This window comes from Anas platyrhynchos, chromosome 12, assembly GCF_047663525.1.
Source record: "Anas platyrhynchos isolate ZD024472 breed Pekin duck chromosome 12, IASCAAS_PekinDuck_T2T, whole genome shotgun sequence".
In the NCBI taxonomy this organism is placed as follows: Eukaryota; Metazoa; Chordata; class Aves; order Anseriformes; family Anatidae; genus Anas; species Anas platyrhynchos.
In genome coordinates this window covers 217,068-234,009 of record NC_092598.1, presented here as the reverse complement: position 1 = coordinate 234,009, position 16,942 = coordinate 217,068, and the positions used below count along the sequence as shown (strand labels likewise).

Below are 16,942 nucleotides of genomic sequence, written 5' to 3'. Positions count from 1 at the left end.
AGAAGGATAGTAGAGACATTGAGTATGTGCAGAGTAAGGCTGAGAGTCTCACTTGCTAGCTAGTCTGTGTGCTTCTCTGATGTTTTCCCCTCTGCAGTCATAATTATTTGCTTTACTTCTTCAGGTCTTACTTCTGTCAATGTTTATCCAGTTCCTGGTCAACTGACATGTCTAGAACTCGTCCAGTAAGTGACTGTACAGTACAGAATATAAAGCATGTATCTGAACACTTTGTTGTTTTCTGCAGAAATTTTCTGGAGCTTTTAAGCTTTTGAAAGAGTTGAGAGCAATTGAGAAAAGGCACTTCATCTTCACAATAGAACGGGAAAGCCCAACACTGAATGTGTCCCAGGCCAGAAGCCCCTCTGAACCAGTTTGACGTGTCTTGGTGATTAGCTGTCCTTCAGCTGTAGGCTGTAATCAGCAAAATAAGCCAAATAGGGATCACTGAACCTGTGGCAGTTTACTGGGCCAAATGGTGGGAAGCTGTTGTGCAAACATTTGGATGCTGGTGATGATCACTGTTGGCTTTATTGCTTACATCCACACAAGAGCAGCATTGTTGGACCCATAAAATAGGATGCCCAGAGGATCTGATGACATTTTGCTTCAGTTTTGGGTTGAAGCGCAATAGCAAGGTAGCGTAGGGTGGCTAGTTCTATGTCAGTGCTTTCAACAAACAAAAGCCTCATCATCAGAGCCTTGCAACAGTATTTTCTACCAATCATGCACCAGCTCAGTTTGCATTATGCAGTTGGCCATGAGATAAACTCCTCATGACTAGCTCAGATATTGTTCATTTTCTACTTTTTTTTGTATGTTTGGCTGTCACTAGTGCTGTGCAGGGCGTATTCAAACAGGGCATATTCCATATGGAGTGCTCGTGTCTAGCTTTTTCTCCTTTTGACAGCAATCAGCTACAGTGTGTCCCAGACTGGGCCTGTGAAGCAAAGAAACTGGAAGTTTTGGATATGAGCTACAACCTCCTTGTGGAACTCCCATCAAGGTAAGCAAACTACTTCATCAGTGATCTGGATGAGGGGGTTGGGTGCACCCTCCCGAAGTTCTCAGATGACACCAAGTTAGGCACAAGTGTTGGTCTTCAAGGGTAGGAGGGCTCTCCAGAGGGATCTGGATAGGCTGGGCCAATGGGCCAAGGCCAACTGTATGAAGTTCTACAAAGACAAGTGCCAGGTCCTGCACTTGGGATACAACAACCTCATGCAATGCTATGGGCTGGGGGAAGAGTGGCTGGAAAGCTGCTTGGTGGAAAGGGACCTGGGGGTGTTGGGTGATATCTGGCTGAATGAGAGCTAGCAGTGTGCTCAACTGGCCAAGAAGGCCAACAGCATCCTGACTTGTGTCAGAAACAGCATGGCCAGTAGGACTAGGGAAGTGATTGTCGCTCTGTACTCCTCACTGGTGAGGCCACGTCTCAAATACTGTGTTCAGTTTTGGGTCCCTAAGTACAAGAAAGACATAGAGGTTCTGGAGTGTGTCCAGAGAAAGGCAATGAAGCTGGTGAGGTGTCCAGAAAAACAAGTCTTATGAGGAACAGCTGAGGGAACTGGGGGTGTTTAGCTTGGAGAAAAGGAGGAGGCTCAGGGGAGACCTTATCACACTCTACAATTACATTAAAGGGGGCTATAGCAAGGAGGGGATTGGGCTTTTCTCATAAGCACCAAATGGTAAGATGAGAGAGAAGAGTGTTAAGTTGCTCTGGGGGAGGTTAGGTTGGATGTTAGAAGTATCTTTCCTGAAACAGTTGTGAGCATTTAATGTTTTTAAGCCGTTCTGTACAGATCCATAAGGATATAGTTCCAAATTAAAACCTCACCCAAATGGGCAGGGTGGTTCTAGGCTATGTTCAGATGTGTTCAGGTGCCCTTTCTGATTTTTTTTTTTCAATTTTCTTTGCGGTTAGTGAGGATAGAAGCCGTTCTCCAGAATTGTAGTGAGGATAGAAGCCGTTCTCCAGAATTGTAGTGATTATTGAAGTAAATGTGACAACAGCCTCAGAAATACTACAGGAGTACTTAGCAGCTTCTTAAAGGCCTGAATCTAAGTTGTCACTTATTTCTGCCTACAAGTTTAAATGGGAATTTAAACCCATCCTTTGTGATTTTTCTCTTCTTTTTCATGTACATGAGAGAATGTTAGGTGTATGCACACAGATAAACTCGTGTCACAAATTACAGATCTGTAGTAGCGTAGAGGGAAATGCAGATATACTTCTGAGCACAAATTGACTGAATTATCTTGCTACATATGTTTTTCTGCTTTGTCATTGTTTGCATTTTACAACTGATTAAATATTCCATTTTCCCATTATGTGGATGTGAAGTGGAGTGAACCAAGCTGTCATAGTAAATTGTGTCTTTATAGGATCCTCAGCAGCTTGAGCCTTCGGAAGTTGATGGTGGGGCACAATAATCTGCAGAGCCTCCCACCTCTTCTAGAACACATTCCACTGGAGGTGCTGGATCTTCAGCACAACCTGTTGACTGAACTCCCTGAGATGCTCTTTGTCAAGGCTCTGAAGTGAGTGACAGTAACATGCATCTTCTGACTGTGTTAACCTTTGAAGCTGTGAAGGCCATTAATGGTATCTGCATGACTGTCCTTGTGAGGTGCTATGGGCTTTGTTGCCATTTGCATAAGAGATAATGAGTGTGCTTTATAAGAAGGTAATTTAGGTGCCATGAGAGAAATCATCAAGCTGATGTGAAGGGATCAGTCCATGTTACTGTTTAGTTACAGGAAAACAGATATTTGCCTAACCTGGCAGTCAACCAGTGTATTAACTTCAGTTTCAACTGTTTCTAAGATCCTGTTACTGCATGGAGAGCTCTGTCTTTAAAAGTAGTGCATGAATTCAGGTGCAAAGAAGACAAGACACACGGATTTTCAGATGTTATAAAAGAAAACACATCAGGTCATGGGAGAACAGCAACAGTGACCCTTACTGTTTGTCTATTCAGACATGCGTCAACCCTTCTTAAAAGGCTCTAAGCAAGAGTTTATGTAGTCTGCTTCCACCAATATTACCTGCTCTCTCCATCAGCTCTTCAGTACCCACTGTTTACTGTAAAATGCTGCATGCATCTGCAATGTTACATAGCTAGTAAGTCATTTGTAGACTCATAAATCTTAATGTGAGTAGGGATGTTAGCTGTGTTTTCTGAGTTGCATAGTGTTGTTGCTTTGTCTGCATAGGCAATTACATAGCTGTTTTTCCTGCTGTTAATAGAGTGGTTTAGATGAAGTCTGTTTTTTTGCACTTGCTGTGGTTAGCCTCAGGTACCTGAATGTATCTGCGAACAACCTGGAGTCCTTGCCCTCTGCATGTACAGGGGAGGAGAGTCTGAGCATGCTGCAGCTGCTTTACTTGACCAGTAACAACCTCACAGATCAATGCATCCCTGTCTTGGCGGGACACACAAGTCTACGGATCCTGCATCTGGCAAACAACAACTTACAGGCGTTCCCTGCAAGGTAAATACATAAGGCTGGTGGGCAAGATGGGCAGTCAGCATCCTCCGGGTGAGCATTTACTTTGTGCTTCAGTTGCTGTCAAAGCAAGGTGTTGTCCCTTTGGCTTGATGGCAGAGACCTGCCATCCCCATGTGCGCACATAGGAATAACGTTAAGGGGGAGCTGGCACACAGTACTGCTGGCTGCAGTGGTTCCTACACTCCTAGTTGTGGTGGATGTGTGTGTGGGGATGGAGGCATTATTTCTTCACAACTTCAGTGTTACTGGCATGCAGCTTGTTGTGCTGCATATTTTCACTTCTCAGTCTTGCCAAAAGGTCCCTAACCAGACTTGTCTGAACTCTTGCCTGATGGACATCATATAATTTCATCCGTTAATTCATGCACTAGGCTCACAATTTGGTGTTGAAATAGTGAGAAATCCGTGCTTACTATAGAAACTTATGAGGATAGAGACTCCCATGTGTTCCTACAAAATTGTAAGTATACTCAGCCTTTTTAATTTCTTAGAATGTAGGGAAGGATCCTTTGAACCTTTTCCAAATTCTGATGTTTTTCTGGCTATATAGACAGCAGAACTTGGACACTGCTTTATTAAAAATCATAAGCAAAGATAGTTTAGTCTGCCAGCATCTGAGTCCCCTGAGGATTCTGAAGACTATTTCCTGTCTTATTGCAACTTGTAGAAGTTTCTATGTGCATAGCATTACTTAGCTAATTTAAATCACATGCTTTTAAGGTAATTTTAAGTTACCAAATAGCTCATATTACTATATGTTGAAACTGAAATTCCACTATGTTTTTTATCTGCAAATTCTTCTAGGTTTAATTTCATGTGTGCATATATTCCTTTTAATCACTGATTCATTGACTGTCATTGATTCAAATGTGGCTCCCTGCCAAGGCCCTAATAGTAGGACTAACACTGAATTCTTATTTCATGATTACTTTTCAGTATCTTCTGCAATTCAGTCTTAAGGTATCAAATGTGTCTTTGAAGTGTAGTGTAGGGTTAGTGCTAAACTTGTAGACTTCTCTGTCAGTTTAATTTGTAGTCTCATTTAAAAAAAATAAAAATAAAAATCTGTTATATTATCACTTTTTTTTTTTACATCAGCACAATTAATGCAATATTGATTGCATCAGTGCAAGCTTTGCTATGATTTTCCCTGGTACTGGTTAGGCAATGGAACCACTGTCTTGTAAATCTGTTTATTCCTACAAAGTACACTGACATAGCTTAGGTTTTCTCTGACAGTTTTCAAATTAAGACTTTACAGTCTTCTGCTTTAGTGCCGTAGAAGTCAGGTGAAGGGATCTGTCTGGTGTAAATCCAAGCTGGGCATCTGGGGACCCTGAATTTTAAGTACAGTATCTTTGGACTCTTGGCAGATACATGGTTTCAAATCAATGAATTAGAAATGTAGATTTTAAAGGGCAGTGTGTATGGATACTATGTCTGTGGGTTTAAAAAGTGACAAAATATATGGTATTCTTTTGGCCTAAAAGATATGGTATTCTTTTGTTTCCCTTTCAGCAAACTCAGCAAGCTGGAGCATTTGGAAGAGCTAAATCTGAGTGGCAACAAACTGAAAACAATTCCCACAACAGTGGCAAACTGCAAGCTGCTTCATACTCTTATTGCACACTCAAATGAAATCAGTATCTTTCCAGAGATCCTGCATTTGCCCCATATTCAGGTATTCTTATGGAGCAGGTAAGGAGAAGAAGTTTGGGTGGGAGAATGAAGAGTAGCTGCTAGAAGAGGAACTGGAGATCCCAGCATTTTTCTCAATTAGCTTGTGAAGAGGGAACGAGATACACATTCTAGATCTGTTCCCTCTCATAATTGACTGAAGATAGTTCACCTCTTTCATCTTCGCTATCTGTCTCTGTCTTGGTGTATTTCTTGTGTACCATTTGAGACAGCAGGATGTATTATTTATCTAGGTAAACTTGTATGTATAGGCCTTATCTTTAGTGTGACCCATTCTTTCTGTATTAGAGTCCTGGCTATTGCAGGTTATAAGCATTTGATGATTATAAATCATTCTTCTACTGATAGGTCGGCTCCATTTTCATGACTTGTTTGAGAGATACAACCAGTAGCAGGAATATATATATCATGTTAGGAAGGAGCAGTGGAGTAACTGATCACATGAGAGAACAGAATATTTTTTTTGTCATTTTTTTTTTGTTTTGTTTTTGTTTTTTTTGATACTGCAGATTGTGGACTTGAGTTGCAATGAATTAACTGAAATCCTCATTCCTGAGGCACTGCCAGCTACCTTGCAAGAGTTGGACCTGACTGGAAACACAAACCTGGTCCTAGAACACAAGACACTGGACATCTTCAGGTGAGTCATGGAGATGCTAAGCCACTAGTGACAGGCACAGGGAAGGGTAACCCTTCCCAGGAGAGGAAATGGAATAGTAATGTATGTATCATAGCACTGCATAATAGTATAACGTTCCCTGCTTAGGCAGCTGAAGCTGTAGTAAAGGAAAGGGCTGGGTTCAAACTGTCAGAACGAACAAAGAATTTTTCAAGTGGTATGAGGTTCTCCCACCTGTATCTGGCATAAATGGTCAGACATCTCCAGAAGGTCAAGCACTTCTTGGTGCAGTTCTTTCAACAGGCTGCTGTCTAAAATTCTAGACTGTCCATGGTCCATTGGCCACAAGCTGTTCAGCATGGCATCTAGAAGTGATTTTTTTTCTTCTCTCTCCGTAGTCACATTACCACTCTGAAGATTGATGCTAAGCCCTCCCTCACAACTGACTCAGCACTCACTTCCACCTTCTGGAGTCATGGAATAGCTGAGATGGCTGGCCAAAGAAATAAGTAAGTATTGTGGTCTGAACCCTGACACTTTGTCTCCTCGGGGTGCTAAGTGGAGTGCATTGCTGTTATGCTGAACAATTCATCCATCTCTCTCTCCATTTCTTGCTCATTCTTGCTAACTCAAGCCTCAGTGCTGTCCTTTTCCTTGTTTGTCATGCTTATTCTGGGACCTTTAGGCTTTGTTTCCCACTCTAGCAGAGGTGCTTTGGCTTTCTCTTGCAAACTGTGTCCCTTGTCCTCTCCTCAGCATGTTCAAGGAGGGTTTGGGAGTGTCAGTAATAAGCAACAGCTGTACATCTCATGGGGCAGTGGATGTAGTAGGTGTAGTGGATGTAGGGTCAGTGGCTTTGATGCCCTGTGAGAACAGTGCTCGTGACAAGGTGCCTGATGGCCGTGGTTTTGGGGATCATACAATCCTTCGAGGCAGATCAGCTTTGCCCGTATGGTTTTCTAACAGGCTGTGTGTGTCAACGCTGGCAATGGGAAGCTTTGCAGAAGGAGTGGAGGCTGTGTATGGCATGTTTGATGGTGATAAGAATGAGGAGCTGCCACGTCTACTGCAGTGCACCATGGCTGATGTGCTCCTGGAGGAGGTGCAGCAGTCGGACACGATGTTCATGTCCAACACCTTCTTGGTCTCCCACAGGTAGGACAGTGAGCAAGCTGGTCCTGGTGGGACCTGCATAGGTGCATCGGTTAATGTGCTAGGTGGGGTGAGGCCATACTCCAGAATGCCTGTCATGGAGTCTGTAGCCTTCCTACACCTTCTCCTCCAACAGGAAGCTCGGCATGGCTGGACAGAAGCTGGGTTCCTCTGCTGTCCTTTGCTATATTCGTCATGATATGTCTGATCCAGCCAGCAACTTTTCCCTGACGGTGGCCAATGTTGGGACATGCCAAGCCATTCTTTGCCGAAGTGGAAAACCTCTGCTCCTCTCCAAAGTCTTCAGCCTTGAGCAATGTTCAGAAGATGCTAAGAGAATCAAAGAGCAAAAAGCCATTATAACAGAGGTTGGTTTAGACTTCAGCTTTCACCCGCCAGTAAAAGCTTGGTTCAGGTACATGCCATTCTGAGCTCTACTGCCTGCACAATGCTGCAGGGGAGAGGGTGGCATGAAGATGCTCAGATGGCTTATCTGTTCCTTCCTGCCCTGTTTCTCGTGATAATTAGCTGTTCAGAATGACATGTTCTAAATACCCATCATGGCCTGAGAATTACAGGTACAGAATGCCAAGAATGAGTTGGGGAGAGGTGGAAAGAAAGAAAAATAGATGTGGAGGTTAAATTGAGATGTGGAGAGAGTGGTATACAGCGCTGTTTATGACTTGGGTGAGTGTGGAGAAAAGCCACTGGGGACCAGAGCAGGGCCTGGGAGGTCATGTTGTCTCAAAATTCACAAAATAATCTATTCCGTCTTGTGTTTCTTGAAAACCATGGCTCAAGTATCTCTCTGGATTTATTCCATGTTTTATTCAGTGAAGGTATAGGCTAAGTGGCTGTTGAGATATGCTGAATGTAGACATCAAGTAGGAACAGGTGAAAATTTTACACAAAAAAGGCAGAAATGTATTTTATTTGTGTTTTTTATTATTATTTGTATTTTTATTCAAACATATTAAAACAATTTGGGAAAAATTCTCTAAATGGTAACTTTCAAAAAACTTGGAAAAAACAGGGAAGTTCCAAAGAACTGGAAAATCTGTAGTCAAAAAAACTGAGAAATCAGTGCCAGTCATATTAGCTTTATGAACAGTGGATCTTAAAAAAAAAAAAATAATAATAATAATAAAAAAAATGCTTATGGAGTTGTCTGATGAAAGTATTATCCCTACTAATGTGTTACAGTTCTGTGAGATGCTATTTTCCTTAGCATACTGACTAACAATAACTGGAATGAATGTAGCATATTAAATGATTTTAAAACTGTCTGATGAGTGGATTCTGAAAAATGTAAGTGAAATTATTGTCTGAGGACATTTCCCTGCATGTGTTCTCTGATGGTTTTTAATAATCATCATTAGCAGCAACATCTAACAACAGAAATTAAGAACACCAAAATTAATTTAAAAACAGCAGGAAAGTCTCGGCTGTGGTTCCTGGACCTAAATCCCTTAAATCCCTTTCTTCTGTACTGTAACTGACTGTACCTGTATACTAGCATTTCTCAATGCTCTGAACTAGTTTATGGGCAGGGGCAAGACTCTCCAAATGATCTAACAGTGGATCTAATGTTACTGTTTTGTTTCTCTTGTCTGCAGGACAATAAGGTCAATGGTGTGACTTGCTGTACTCGGATGCTAGGCTGCACATACTTGCATCCTTGGATCCTGCCCAAGCCACATGTCAGCTCCATTCCACTGACTGTACAAGATGAGCTGCTACTTCTAGGGAACAAAGCTCTCTGGGAATACCTTTCTTACACAGAGGCTGTCTCAGCTGTGCGCCATCTACATGACCCACTAGCTGCTGCAAAGAAACTCTGCACTTTAGCCCAAAGCTATGGTTGCCAGGACAATGTAGGTGCAATGGTGGTGTGTCTGAACATCAGTGAGGACAGCTGCACATGTGAGATGCATGGCATCAGTCTTCCAGGCCCTGGGGGATTTAGTTCCACCACCACCAAACCAGCCACACCTTCATCTAGCAGCGGAATTGCTTCAGAGTTCAGTAGTGAACTGTCTGCTTCTGAGGTTAGCAGTGAGGTGGGCTCTACTGCTTCAGATGAGCACAATGCTGTTGGTCTTGATGGCAGCTTGCTACCACGACAAGAGCGACGTTGCAGTCTACATCCTTTGCCCCCGTTAAGTATCTTTCAGCGCCAACCTTCCAGTGCCACCTTCTCTAGTAACCAGTCTGACAATGGCCTAGATAGTGATGATGAACAGCCTGTGGAAGGTGTGATGACAAATGGCAGTAAAGTGGAGGTAGAGGTGGACATCCACTGCTGTAAAGGAAAGGGCCTGGAGTTTGACCCTCCTGCCTTAGAGTACAGCTCCTCTGCTCCAGGGCCAGAGGATGACTCTGGGCTTGTCCTCCTCATTCAGAGACAGAACAGTATAAACAGTGGCACTGCACAGGGAGCAATCAAGGAAAAGTGTGAACTGCAGAAATCTCCTTCCACATGCTGTCTCTATGGAAAGAAGCTTTCCAATGGCTCCATAGTGCCCTTGGAAGAGAGCCTTAACCTCATCGAAGTAGCCACAGAGGCACCCAAGAAGAAGACGGGCTACTTTGCTGCTCCATCCCAGATGGAGCCAGAGGATCAATTTGTGGTGCCACCTGATCTGGAGGAGGAAGTGAAGGAACAAATGAAGCAACACCAGGAGAATGGAGCAGATCAGGAGCGGAAAGAGGAATCTGCAGTGGCTCTGCCAGATGAGTTTGACACAGCTTTGTAGCCCCTCAAGTACTGCTCCCACACTGTTTGTCCCAGGAAGCTTTGTCCTGTAAGGGCTGTCTTGCTCTTCAAAGAGTGCTGGGATCTGCAAAGAGTACAGGCGTCTGCTGCTTCCTTAATGGAACGGAGGGAGAATTGGTAGTGCTAAGGTTTGGGCTGTCCACTTTTTGCTGTAGTCTGTTGTTCTGTGAGTATTCAGATCAGCAGCTGAGCTCTGTGTTGGGGACTGTCCAGAAATTGTGCAAACACTAGTAAGAAGGCAGGTGTTCCAGCACCTGTCTCTTACTCCTTGAACCCTGAGGTTCTGCCAGCTCTGCTGGAAAGGAGCTGGAATATGCTGGGGGAGGGGGAGAGGGGCAGGGTGGTAGTGGGGTTAGCTGCTGAGGGGACAGTATGCAGCGTTTGGAGTCCTGTGAATATTTCTGACATAGGTCCTCCTGGCAGCACCTGACTTCATTGTTCTTTGAAAGAATACAGCCAGTTGCAATGAAGCTGACCCAAGAATGGTTTCCTACATGAATTGCAAGCACTTTTACTGATTGCACTTAAGCTGTTCTGTTCCCCTTCAGCCCAGCACTTTACTACTTAGGGCCAGGGGAGAGAGCACTCCAGTATCCCTGTCCACAGCAGGTGGGGGGAACTTTTCCCAGTGGGTATTTGTTAGGGCACTAGAGGACTCAGGGTCCTGGTGTTCTGATGAGCACCAGTGCAGGTAGAATGAGGATTATAATAGGATCAGCCTATGCAGAATGAAAAAACACACAGCTGGGTGATAAGTGGTTGTCTACTGATGCATTTTACATGGGGCATGGAAAAGATCAGCTCTGGACTTACTGATTGAGGTAACATGTAGAGCTAGTGCTTCTAGCTGCAGCGCACAGACACAGCTCAGCAACTTGTCTACTTCCATCACAACTGCTTCACAGTAGAGGCTTCCTATATCCAGAGGACGCATCATGAAACCATGAACTCCTGCTTGTTTTAGTGAGGTATTCAGTCTAAGAGGAAGCCAAGGTGTAAGCAGTGGCGTGTTGCTCTTAGCCAAGCAAGCAGTTGGGCTGATCTCCATATGCTGGGGAAGCGTTCCATGTTCTTTCCCACCAACATAAACTGCACTGTCTTTATTATCAGCCACAGCATCTTTGCTTGCAGCTAAAAGTAGGAGTCAGTGCAAATCCAGAGCAACCTCTGTTACGTGGTATGTGCCCAATTTGGCCACAAGCAAGGTGAAAGCATCTTTGTTTCTGCTTAGTTTTCAATGGAAAAGGAACAAATTTCACCTTAAAAACAACTTTGTCAGCAGTGGGGAAGAGATGTTTAAAACAGTCCCACTAACGGTGAACTGCCCAGTCTACAGTTGGCAGAGGCATGGTGGTTCCATTAAGATTTTTGGTGCAGGGTGTAAGTTGGCTGCTTATGTCATCATCTCATGTAAGTGCTGTGAAAAGACCACAGCCCCCATCGTGTGCAGATCTGTCTTCCCTAGCTGGCAGAGAGCTGGACAGCAGCTTCCCCTGTCATGTCAGTGGTGCAATAATCCTGGCTATAATGTGGGCTAGTGCCTTTTCTTCTTTATTATATTTATGAAAAAAATGTGAAAGTTTCTTCTCAGGAGCTCTGAGGGGCTTGAATTGTATATTTTTTATCAATTTCAGGCCTTGATTGGAAGGAAATACTGTGCAGACAACTTGTGCGATTTTGACAGTAGAGATCTTTTGACAAAATCTAATAGAGTTTTACTTAGATTTCAGAGCTCCTTGAATTTCTTCTCACTAAGGGAAAAAAATGTGTTTTTACCATGCATGAGAGCAACTTCTTAGGGTATACCTTGTGGTAGTTACAATGTAATCATGAAACAACCCCACTTTTTTCCAAAGTTTAAACTCACCTGAGTTTTGACTCTGTTTAAAATGTCTGCCTCACTTGGAGAGAAACGCTTACTCTTGGAATCGTAGAAACAACGTTTTGAATTCTCCAGGCATAGAAATAACAGACAAACCCAAATCTCTTTCAGGTTCTCTTCATTTTAAGTATGCAGAAAAGGTTCATCCCAATATATTTGACAGTAACTTTTAATTCCTTCACTGGCGGTAATGTCACCAAATACGTGTGCCCAGGCCAAAAGTGTCTGTTAGCTGAGTAGGCTGCAAAGCGGTCTCTGTTCAGTGTGGGATTGATGCAGAAATACACTCTTCTTTCTGAATAAGACTGTGACAAACCTTGCACTTAAGAGAGTGGTAGATGTTAATGCAAATCAGGACTCTTTCTTGCACTGTTGTAGAAAATCCAGTGTATCCTTGCCAGTCTGAATCCCTAGCACTTAACCCCTTTTGTTTTCCAGCCTCTCTAGAGACGTCTCTTTTGTCATCTTCATCTTTATAACATCAACTTACATTTCAGGCTTCTGAGGAGCACTGCTGTAGGTGGAACACATACAAAAAAAAAAAAAAAAAGAAAAAGAAAAATCTAGTGAAGGACTCATAGCTGAGGATAGAAAGTGTTTTCCCAGGTCTCTTCCTTGAACTTCATATTCGGCTTTTGGAGATGGCATCATCTCCACTGAGCCACATCACTAAGAACCTCTCGTTCTTCACAGGCTTTCCGGTAGAGGTTCTCGACTTGGGGTCATCAGGCTCTCTTGTCGCTACTGACCAATGCCAGACCTACAGTGTTCCAGGTGGCCATAGCCAAGTTAGGCTGGTGAGTTAGCGTGTCTCTTTTCAGTAGTTCTGGCCCTAATGAGCAGGCCAATCAGAACAGTTGCATTGAAGACACTGACCTGTCTGCCCTGTCCTGTCCAGAAAGGCTTCAGCAAAAGGAACCAATACAGGTTATATTCAGTGGCACCTGGTCAGAATTTGAGTATTAAGGGCAAGGGATAGCCTCAGAGTTGCTCACAGCACCTGAATCAGGCCCGGTAGAAGCAGCACCACAGATTGTTGGAATCTGATCAAAAATCCTCAGCTGGATGGGTGAGGGTAAAATCCAAGAAGGAGTAAATATTTCCCTGACTCAGGGAAAGGCTGCTTTGAGGCCTGAAATTCTTCTAGTATACAGGATGTTAAAGCCACAGCTAAAGCCCTGGGACTTCAGGAAGTTTCTACATTCCTGAATAGTGATGGCTTTCACCTCACTTGCCAAAGGGCCATTTTACAGGCTGTAGGTTCACCTCTTCAGTTTTTGTGCAGCCATTGTCTGCTCTTCCCTGGTAGCCTGAAGACTCAAGTGTATTTTTTCCCCATTTATTCTATTTTAAAATGTTACCATTTTTTTAAACTTCACTCATGACTCAGCACATTAAAAAATGTTTGCAGCACACTGCCTATAAAATAATCTTTTTCATGCTTTTTGTTTTAATAAGGAAAACATTTTATGTATCTCACTCTGGCATGCAGCTGTAATTATTCCTCTTATTGTACATGGGAGTAGATTGTTCAATGAATGCACCTTCAGCACGGCGGCCTGTGTGTGTATTGCTTTGGAGAGGCGAATAACATTGCTGGAAAACACTATTCTATTGATTCTTTACTTGGATGTATAGAGCAGTTCAGGAAGGAAGAATATTTTTGCATCAACTTTTCAGCTGATTTAGCAATAAAGATTTTTACTTTTGTCTAATTATATATTTTGATTCTGTTACTGCACTGGAGGGAACATGTGCAATACCTCAGACAAACATAGTTGTGGCTAGCCACGGTCATGCTGTAGGGTCCCCCTTGCTGAGCTATGTGCTGCTTCCACTCATCAGCCTTCCATACAAAAGTTACTTGCGGAACACTGTGAGGGTGGAATTCATAATACCAAATATTAGGCAGCTCTCTGTAACCTAACAGAGGAATCCTGCCTGTGAACTTGCTGTAAATGGTACTGTACGGCTCTTTAAAAGTAACTGCAGCAAGCAAGAAAAACAAAATCAGCAGTAGGATCACAGTGGACTGTTCACATAAATCCCTGCATTGAAACACTCAATGCATCTGGCTACTAAAAGGAGAAATCAAAGAAACCCAGAAGTACCTGGAGTGTTACTGTTTAGAATGTTTTACTTTTGTATCTCTGGTTCCAGCAGTGTTCCATAGCTTCAGAAGCTGTGAAGATTTAGTGCCAGTTAACCTGGAGATACATCCATGACGAAGCACACAATTCCGGTGTAGTGTGGACTCTTAATTTTTGGTTTTCCTATATGGGCAGAGTTGGTCTGTGAGACCAGTGGTGGTTCCAGCTTCATATAAATAATGCACATTGTGGGCACTGCTCTGAAATGACATCTCATTCTGAGGCATGATTATCTGAATCTGGTGCTAGTTTTCTTTCCCCTGTTAAATCCATAAAAACACAACCAAACAATGACAGTTTTTTAAGAGTACATTTCATCGTTATGTGCTTACAAATAATACAAGATCAGAATGTCATTTTCCCAGCTTACACGTTAGGAATGTTTTGAAAACAATGCATGTCTTAAACCACCTCTCTGAGCTTTTAAAGCTGTTCCCTGATGAGCCCAACTCGGGGAGTAAACTTGTACATAACAGTTTTGCTTTTATAAAAGATCATTCCGTACAAAAGGGTGCCCTCACCAAGAGAGGTTGAAAAGAAGACATGTCACAAATTAGGCTGAGTATATTCACTGTTCTGTAAGGTTATTTAAGGATTCTCTGATGGCAATATAAACGTCGTATTCAAACTGCCCTGTTAGTGCCAAAAGACCTATATGAAGCAATAATTAGCTGCCACAACCACCAGCCTTATTCCTTGCTTTAAGAGCTCTGTTTAAGAGCTCAGTGGACAGTCACAGATCCTTTGTAGAAGTTTCAGCTATGGAAAGCTGTTCACTAGCAGAAGTCATAGAGTCATAGAATGGCCTGGGTTGAAGAGGACCTTAAAGATCATCTAGTTTTGTCCCCCCTGCTCTGGGCAGGGTTGCCAACCACTAGAGCAGGCTGCCCAGAGCTGCATCCGGTCTGGCGTTGAATGCTTCCAGGGATGAGGCATCCACAACCTCCCTGGGCAGCCTGTGCCAGTGCCTCACCGCCCTCAGTGAAAAACTTTCTCCTAATTTCTAACCTAAATCTCCCCTGTCTTAGTTTAAAACCATTCCCCCTTGTCCTATCGCTATCTACAAATGTAAGCAGGAGCTTCCCCTCCTGTTTATACACTCCTTTCAAGTACTGGAAAGCCACAGTAAGGTCTCCCCAGTCTTCTCTTCTCCAAGCTAAACAAGCCCAGTTCCCTCAATCTTGTGTGTCCATGACAGATACCAGCTGTGCTACCTGATACCTGCTGGGAGATTATCAACATCAGCTATCTTATTTTTAGGAAGGTGCTGGGTACTACATTTTCCCATAAGCGATGTCCTAGTACACAAAGTACTAGATGAGACTGAGGGAGAAACCTAGAGCCTAGTTAAACCTCTCTTTCAACGATCTACATTTGTGAGCAAAGATTTCTCCAGAAGAGTAGCACAGTACGCTCCCTGGCTGCATAGCCTTGAAGCATTCAAAACCAAATTTGCTAAAGAAAAAAATGGTTTTAGCAGTGGCTAAGAGAAAATACATTGTTGGAGCACATCTGAGATAACCGGACTCGGAGTATCATCAAAGCTGTAATTGAAGGCTCTCTTCCAATTTCAGTGGCTGACCAGTATAAGAGGTGAGAATGGTCATTCAGACGTGCAATTGTGAGAAAACAGATATGCACCTGATGTTTATATTTATCTAACTTGTTCTGATTAATCTATTTGTTCCTGTTTTGTTATTTATGGTGACTTGCCAGCTACTTGTAGCAAGATCTCATTGGAGAACAAGCCTTGAGCGAGGGGGTAGAAGCACTACCTGTAAAGGCAGCTTGCTAGAGTCAACAACAGCCATTCTCTACTAAGAGAGCAGCCAGATGAAGACAATCCGCAGGACAATGTGTCCACTAATAATTCAACAATGCAAATCCAAGTTTGAATAGCTTGGCTTTGCTATATTTGGAACTATACTGTTTCTGTGTCTGTTCTGTTGTAGCATTAAGGATACACTGTTAACAAGCAAGAAAAATGTGCTGTTTCACCTCAGTAAGGAGGCTGGCAAAAATCCTGAGCATTACTAGAGCAGAGGAATAATTCTAAAGCTCATAGACTTGTACTGGCTTCTGTTTCAGTTTGCGAACTGTTCTGTACCCCTTGACAGCCAGGCCAGCACTAAGCAGGTAGGCCATGACAGCTGTGCAGCCTAAGAGGCCAGCAGCAATCTCTGCCCCATGTAGGCTGCACCGAAAACCCTGATAGCCTTTGCTTTGGTAAAGCTGCTCTCTCTCTTTGCACACCGATGAATTATAAACCTCCAGCAAATGATGGAAGAAATAGTACAGAGCAGGCACCAAGCCAATGCCTACCACTGCGTCCAGGGTGCATTCAAGTAGGAGCCATGCTGGAAAATGCCACGGTACCCGTAAGACGCCAAACAAAATGAGAAGGCAGGAGAAGACCGTTAAAGACCCTCCCACGGCCATTGCTGCCCTCGCAATTGGCAGCTTGAGGAGGTGGAAACGCTGGTCAAGCTGCCGGGCCTTCTCCCCGTCCGCTCCGCCGAAGCCGCTGTACGCCCCGCCGTACTGGTAGTAGTGGATGCCCCCCAGGCTGGCGACGCCCGTGTAGCCTCCCGTCGAGCCGTAGGACACGGAGCCGCAGACCAGGAGCAGCGCGGCGAGCAGCGCTCCCACCACCTGGCAGCAGGCTGCAAGGGGAAGGGCACCGCGCTGGGGCCGGGCCGGGGGCGGCCCCGCGCTCGGGAGCAGCCCCCCGCCGGGCCGGGCCGGGCCGGCTGCTCCGCCCGGGCCAGAAGCGGCTCCCGCCGCGCCCCCGGCCCCGCTCACCCCTGGCCGTGCACAGGTACCGGCAGCGGCGGCACTCCAGCGGCCCCGGCGCGGCGGCGCGGCTCCCCGGCGGTCCCTGCGGCCCCGCTCCGGGCACGGCGCTGAGGAGAGACAGAGGCGTGAGGGGAGGGGGGGGGGAAGCCGGCCCCCTCCCACCCCCCCCGCCGCGCCCCTCGCGGCCGCCCCGTCCCGCCCCGTCCCCCGCCGGGCCCCCCGCGGCCGCCCCTCACCGCCCGCCCGCCCCGGTGCCTCCCGCCCGCGGGACGCGAGCGCCGCTCCGCTCCGCCATGGCCCGGCACGGCCCCGCCGGGGGCCGGGGGCGGAGCGCGGGGCCGGGCCGCGGCCTGGGG

At 44.9% G+C, this 16,942-nt stretch overlaps 2 protein-coding genes across 3 annotated transcripts in view; one reads left to right on the top strand and one right to left on the bottom strand.

Moving 5' to 3' along the window:
* The window catches only part of PHLPP2 (PH domain and leucine rich repeat protein phosphatase 2), a 32,637-nt gene extending 19,277 nt beyond the window's left edge, over positions 1–13,360 (top strand). For both annotated transcript variants that reach the window (XM_038185433.2, XM_072043831.1), the window contains 10 exons: positions 125–185; positions 911–1,006; positions 2,386–2,541; positions 3,295–3,495; positions 5,032–5,194; positions 5,721–5,851; positions 6,229–6,339; positions 6,797–6,985; positions 7,119–7,350; positions 8,599–13,360. In XM_038185433.2, the coding sequence (XP_038041361.2) occupies positions 125–185; positions 911–1,006; positions 2,386–2,541; positions 3,295–3,495; positions 5,032–5,194; positions 5,721–5,851; positions 6,229–6,339; positions 6,797–6,985; positions 7,119–7,350; positions 8,599–9,738 (2,480 nt within the window). In that variant the 3' untranslated portion in view covers positions 9,739–13,360. The remainder of the gene's footprint in view (positions 1–124; positions 186–910; positions 1,007–2,385; positions 2,542–3,294; positions 3,496–5,031; positions 5,195–5,720; positions 5,852–6,228; positions 6,340–6,796; positions 6,986–7,118; positions 7,351–8,598) is intronic.
* A 721-nt stretch (positions 13,361–14,081) lies between these two features.
* MARVELD3 (MARVEL domain containing 3) lies at positions 14,082–16,942 on the bottom strand. Its single transcript, XM_038185650.2, has 3 exons — positions 16,823–16,942; positions 16,593–16,693; positions 14,082–16,453 (listed from the first exon to the last, which is right to left on the bottom strand). The coding sequence occupies exons 1-3, from the start codon at positions 16,879–16,881 to the stop codon at positions 15,843–15,845; spliced, it is 771 nt and encodes a 256-aa protein (XP_038041578.1). The 5' UTR covers positions 16,882–16,942; the 3' UTR covers positions 14,082–15,842.

Bases quoted from the DNA above. Each gene is read 5' to 3' on its own strand.
- MARVELD3 (XM_038185650.2), bottom strand. From the start codon at position 16,881: ATGGCGGAGCGGAGCGGCGCTCGCGTCCCGCGGGCGGGAGGCACCGGG. The intron at 16,694-16,822 runs GTGAGGGGCGGC...GTCTCTCCTCAG, and splicing joins GGCACCGGGGCGGGCGGGCG to CGCCGTGCCCGGAGCGGGGC. The intron at 16,454-16,592 runs GTGAGCGGGGCC...TTCCCCTTGCAG, and splicing joins GTACCTGTGCACGGCCAGGG to CCTGCTGCCAGGTGGTGGGA.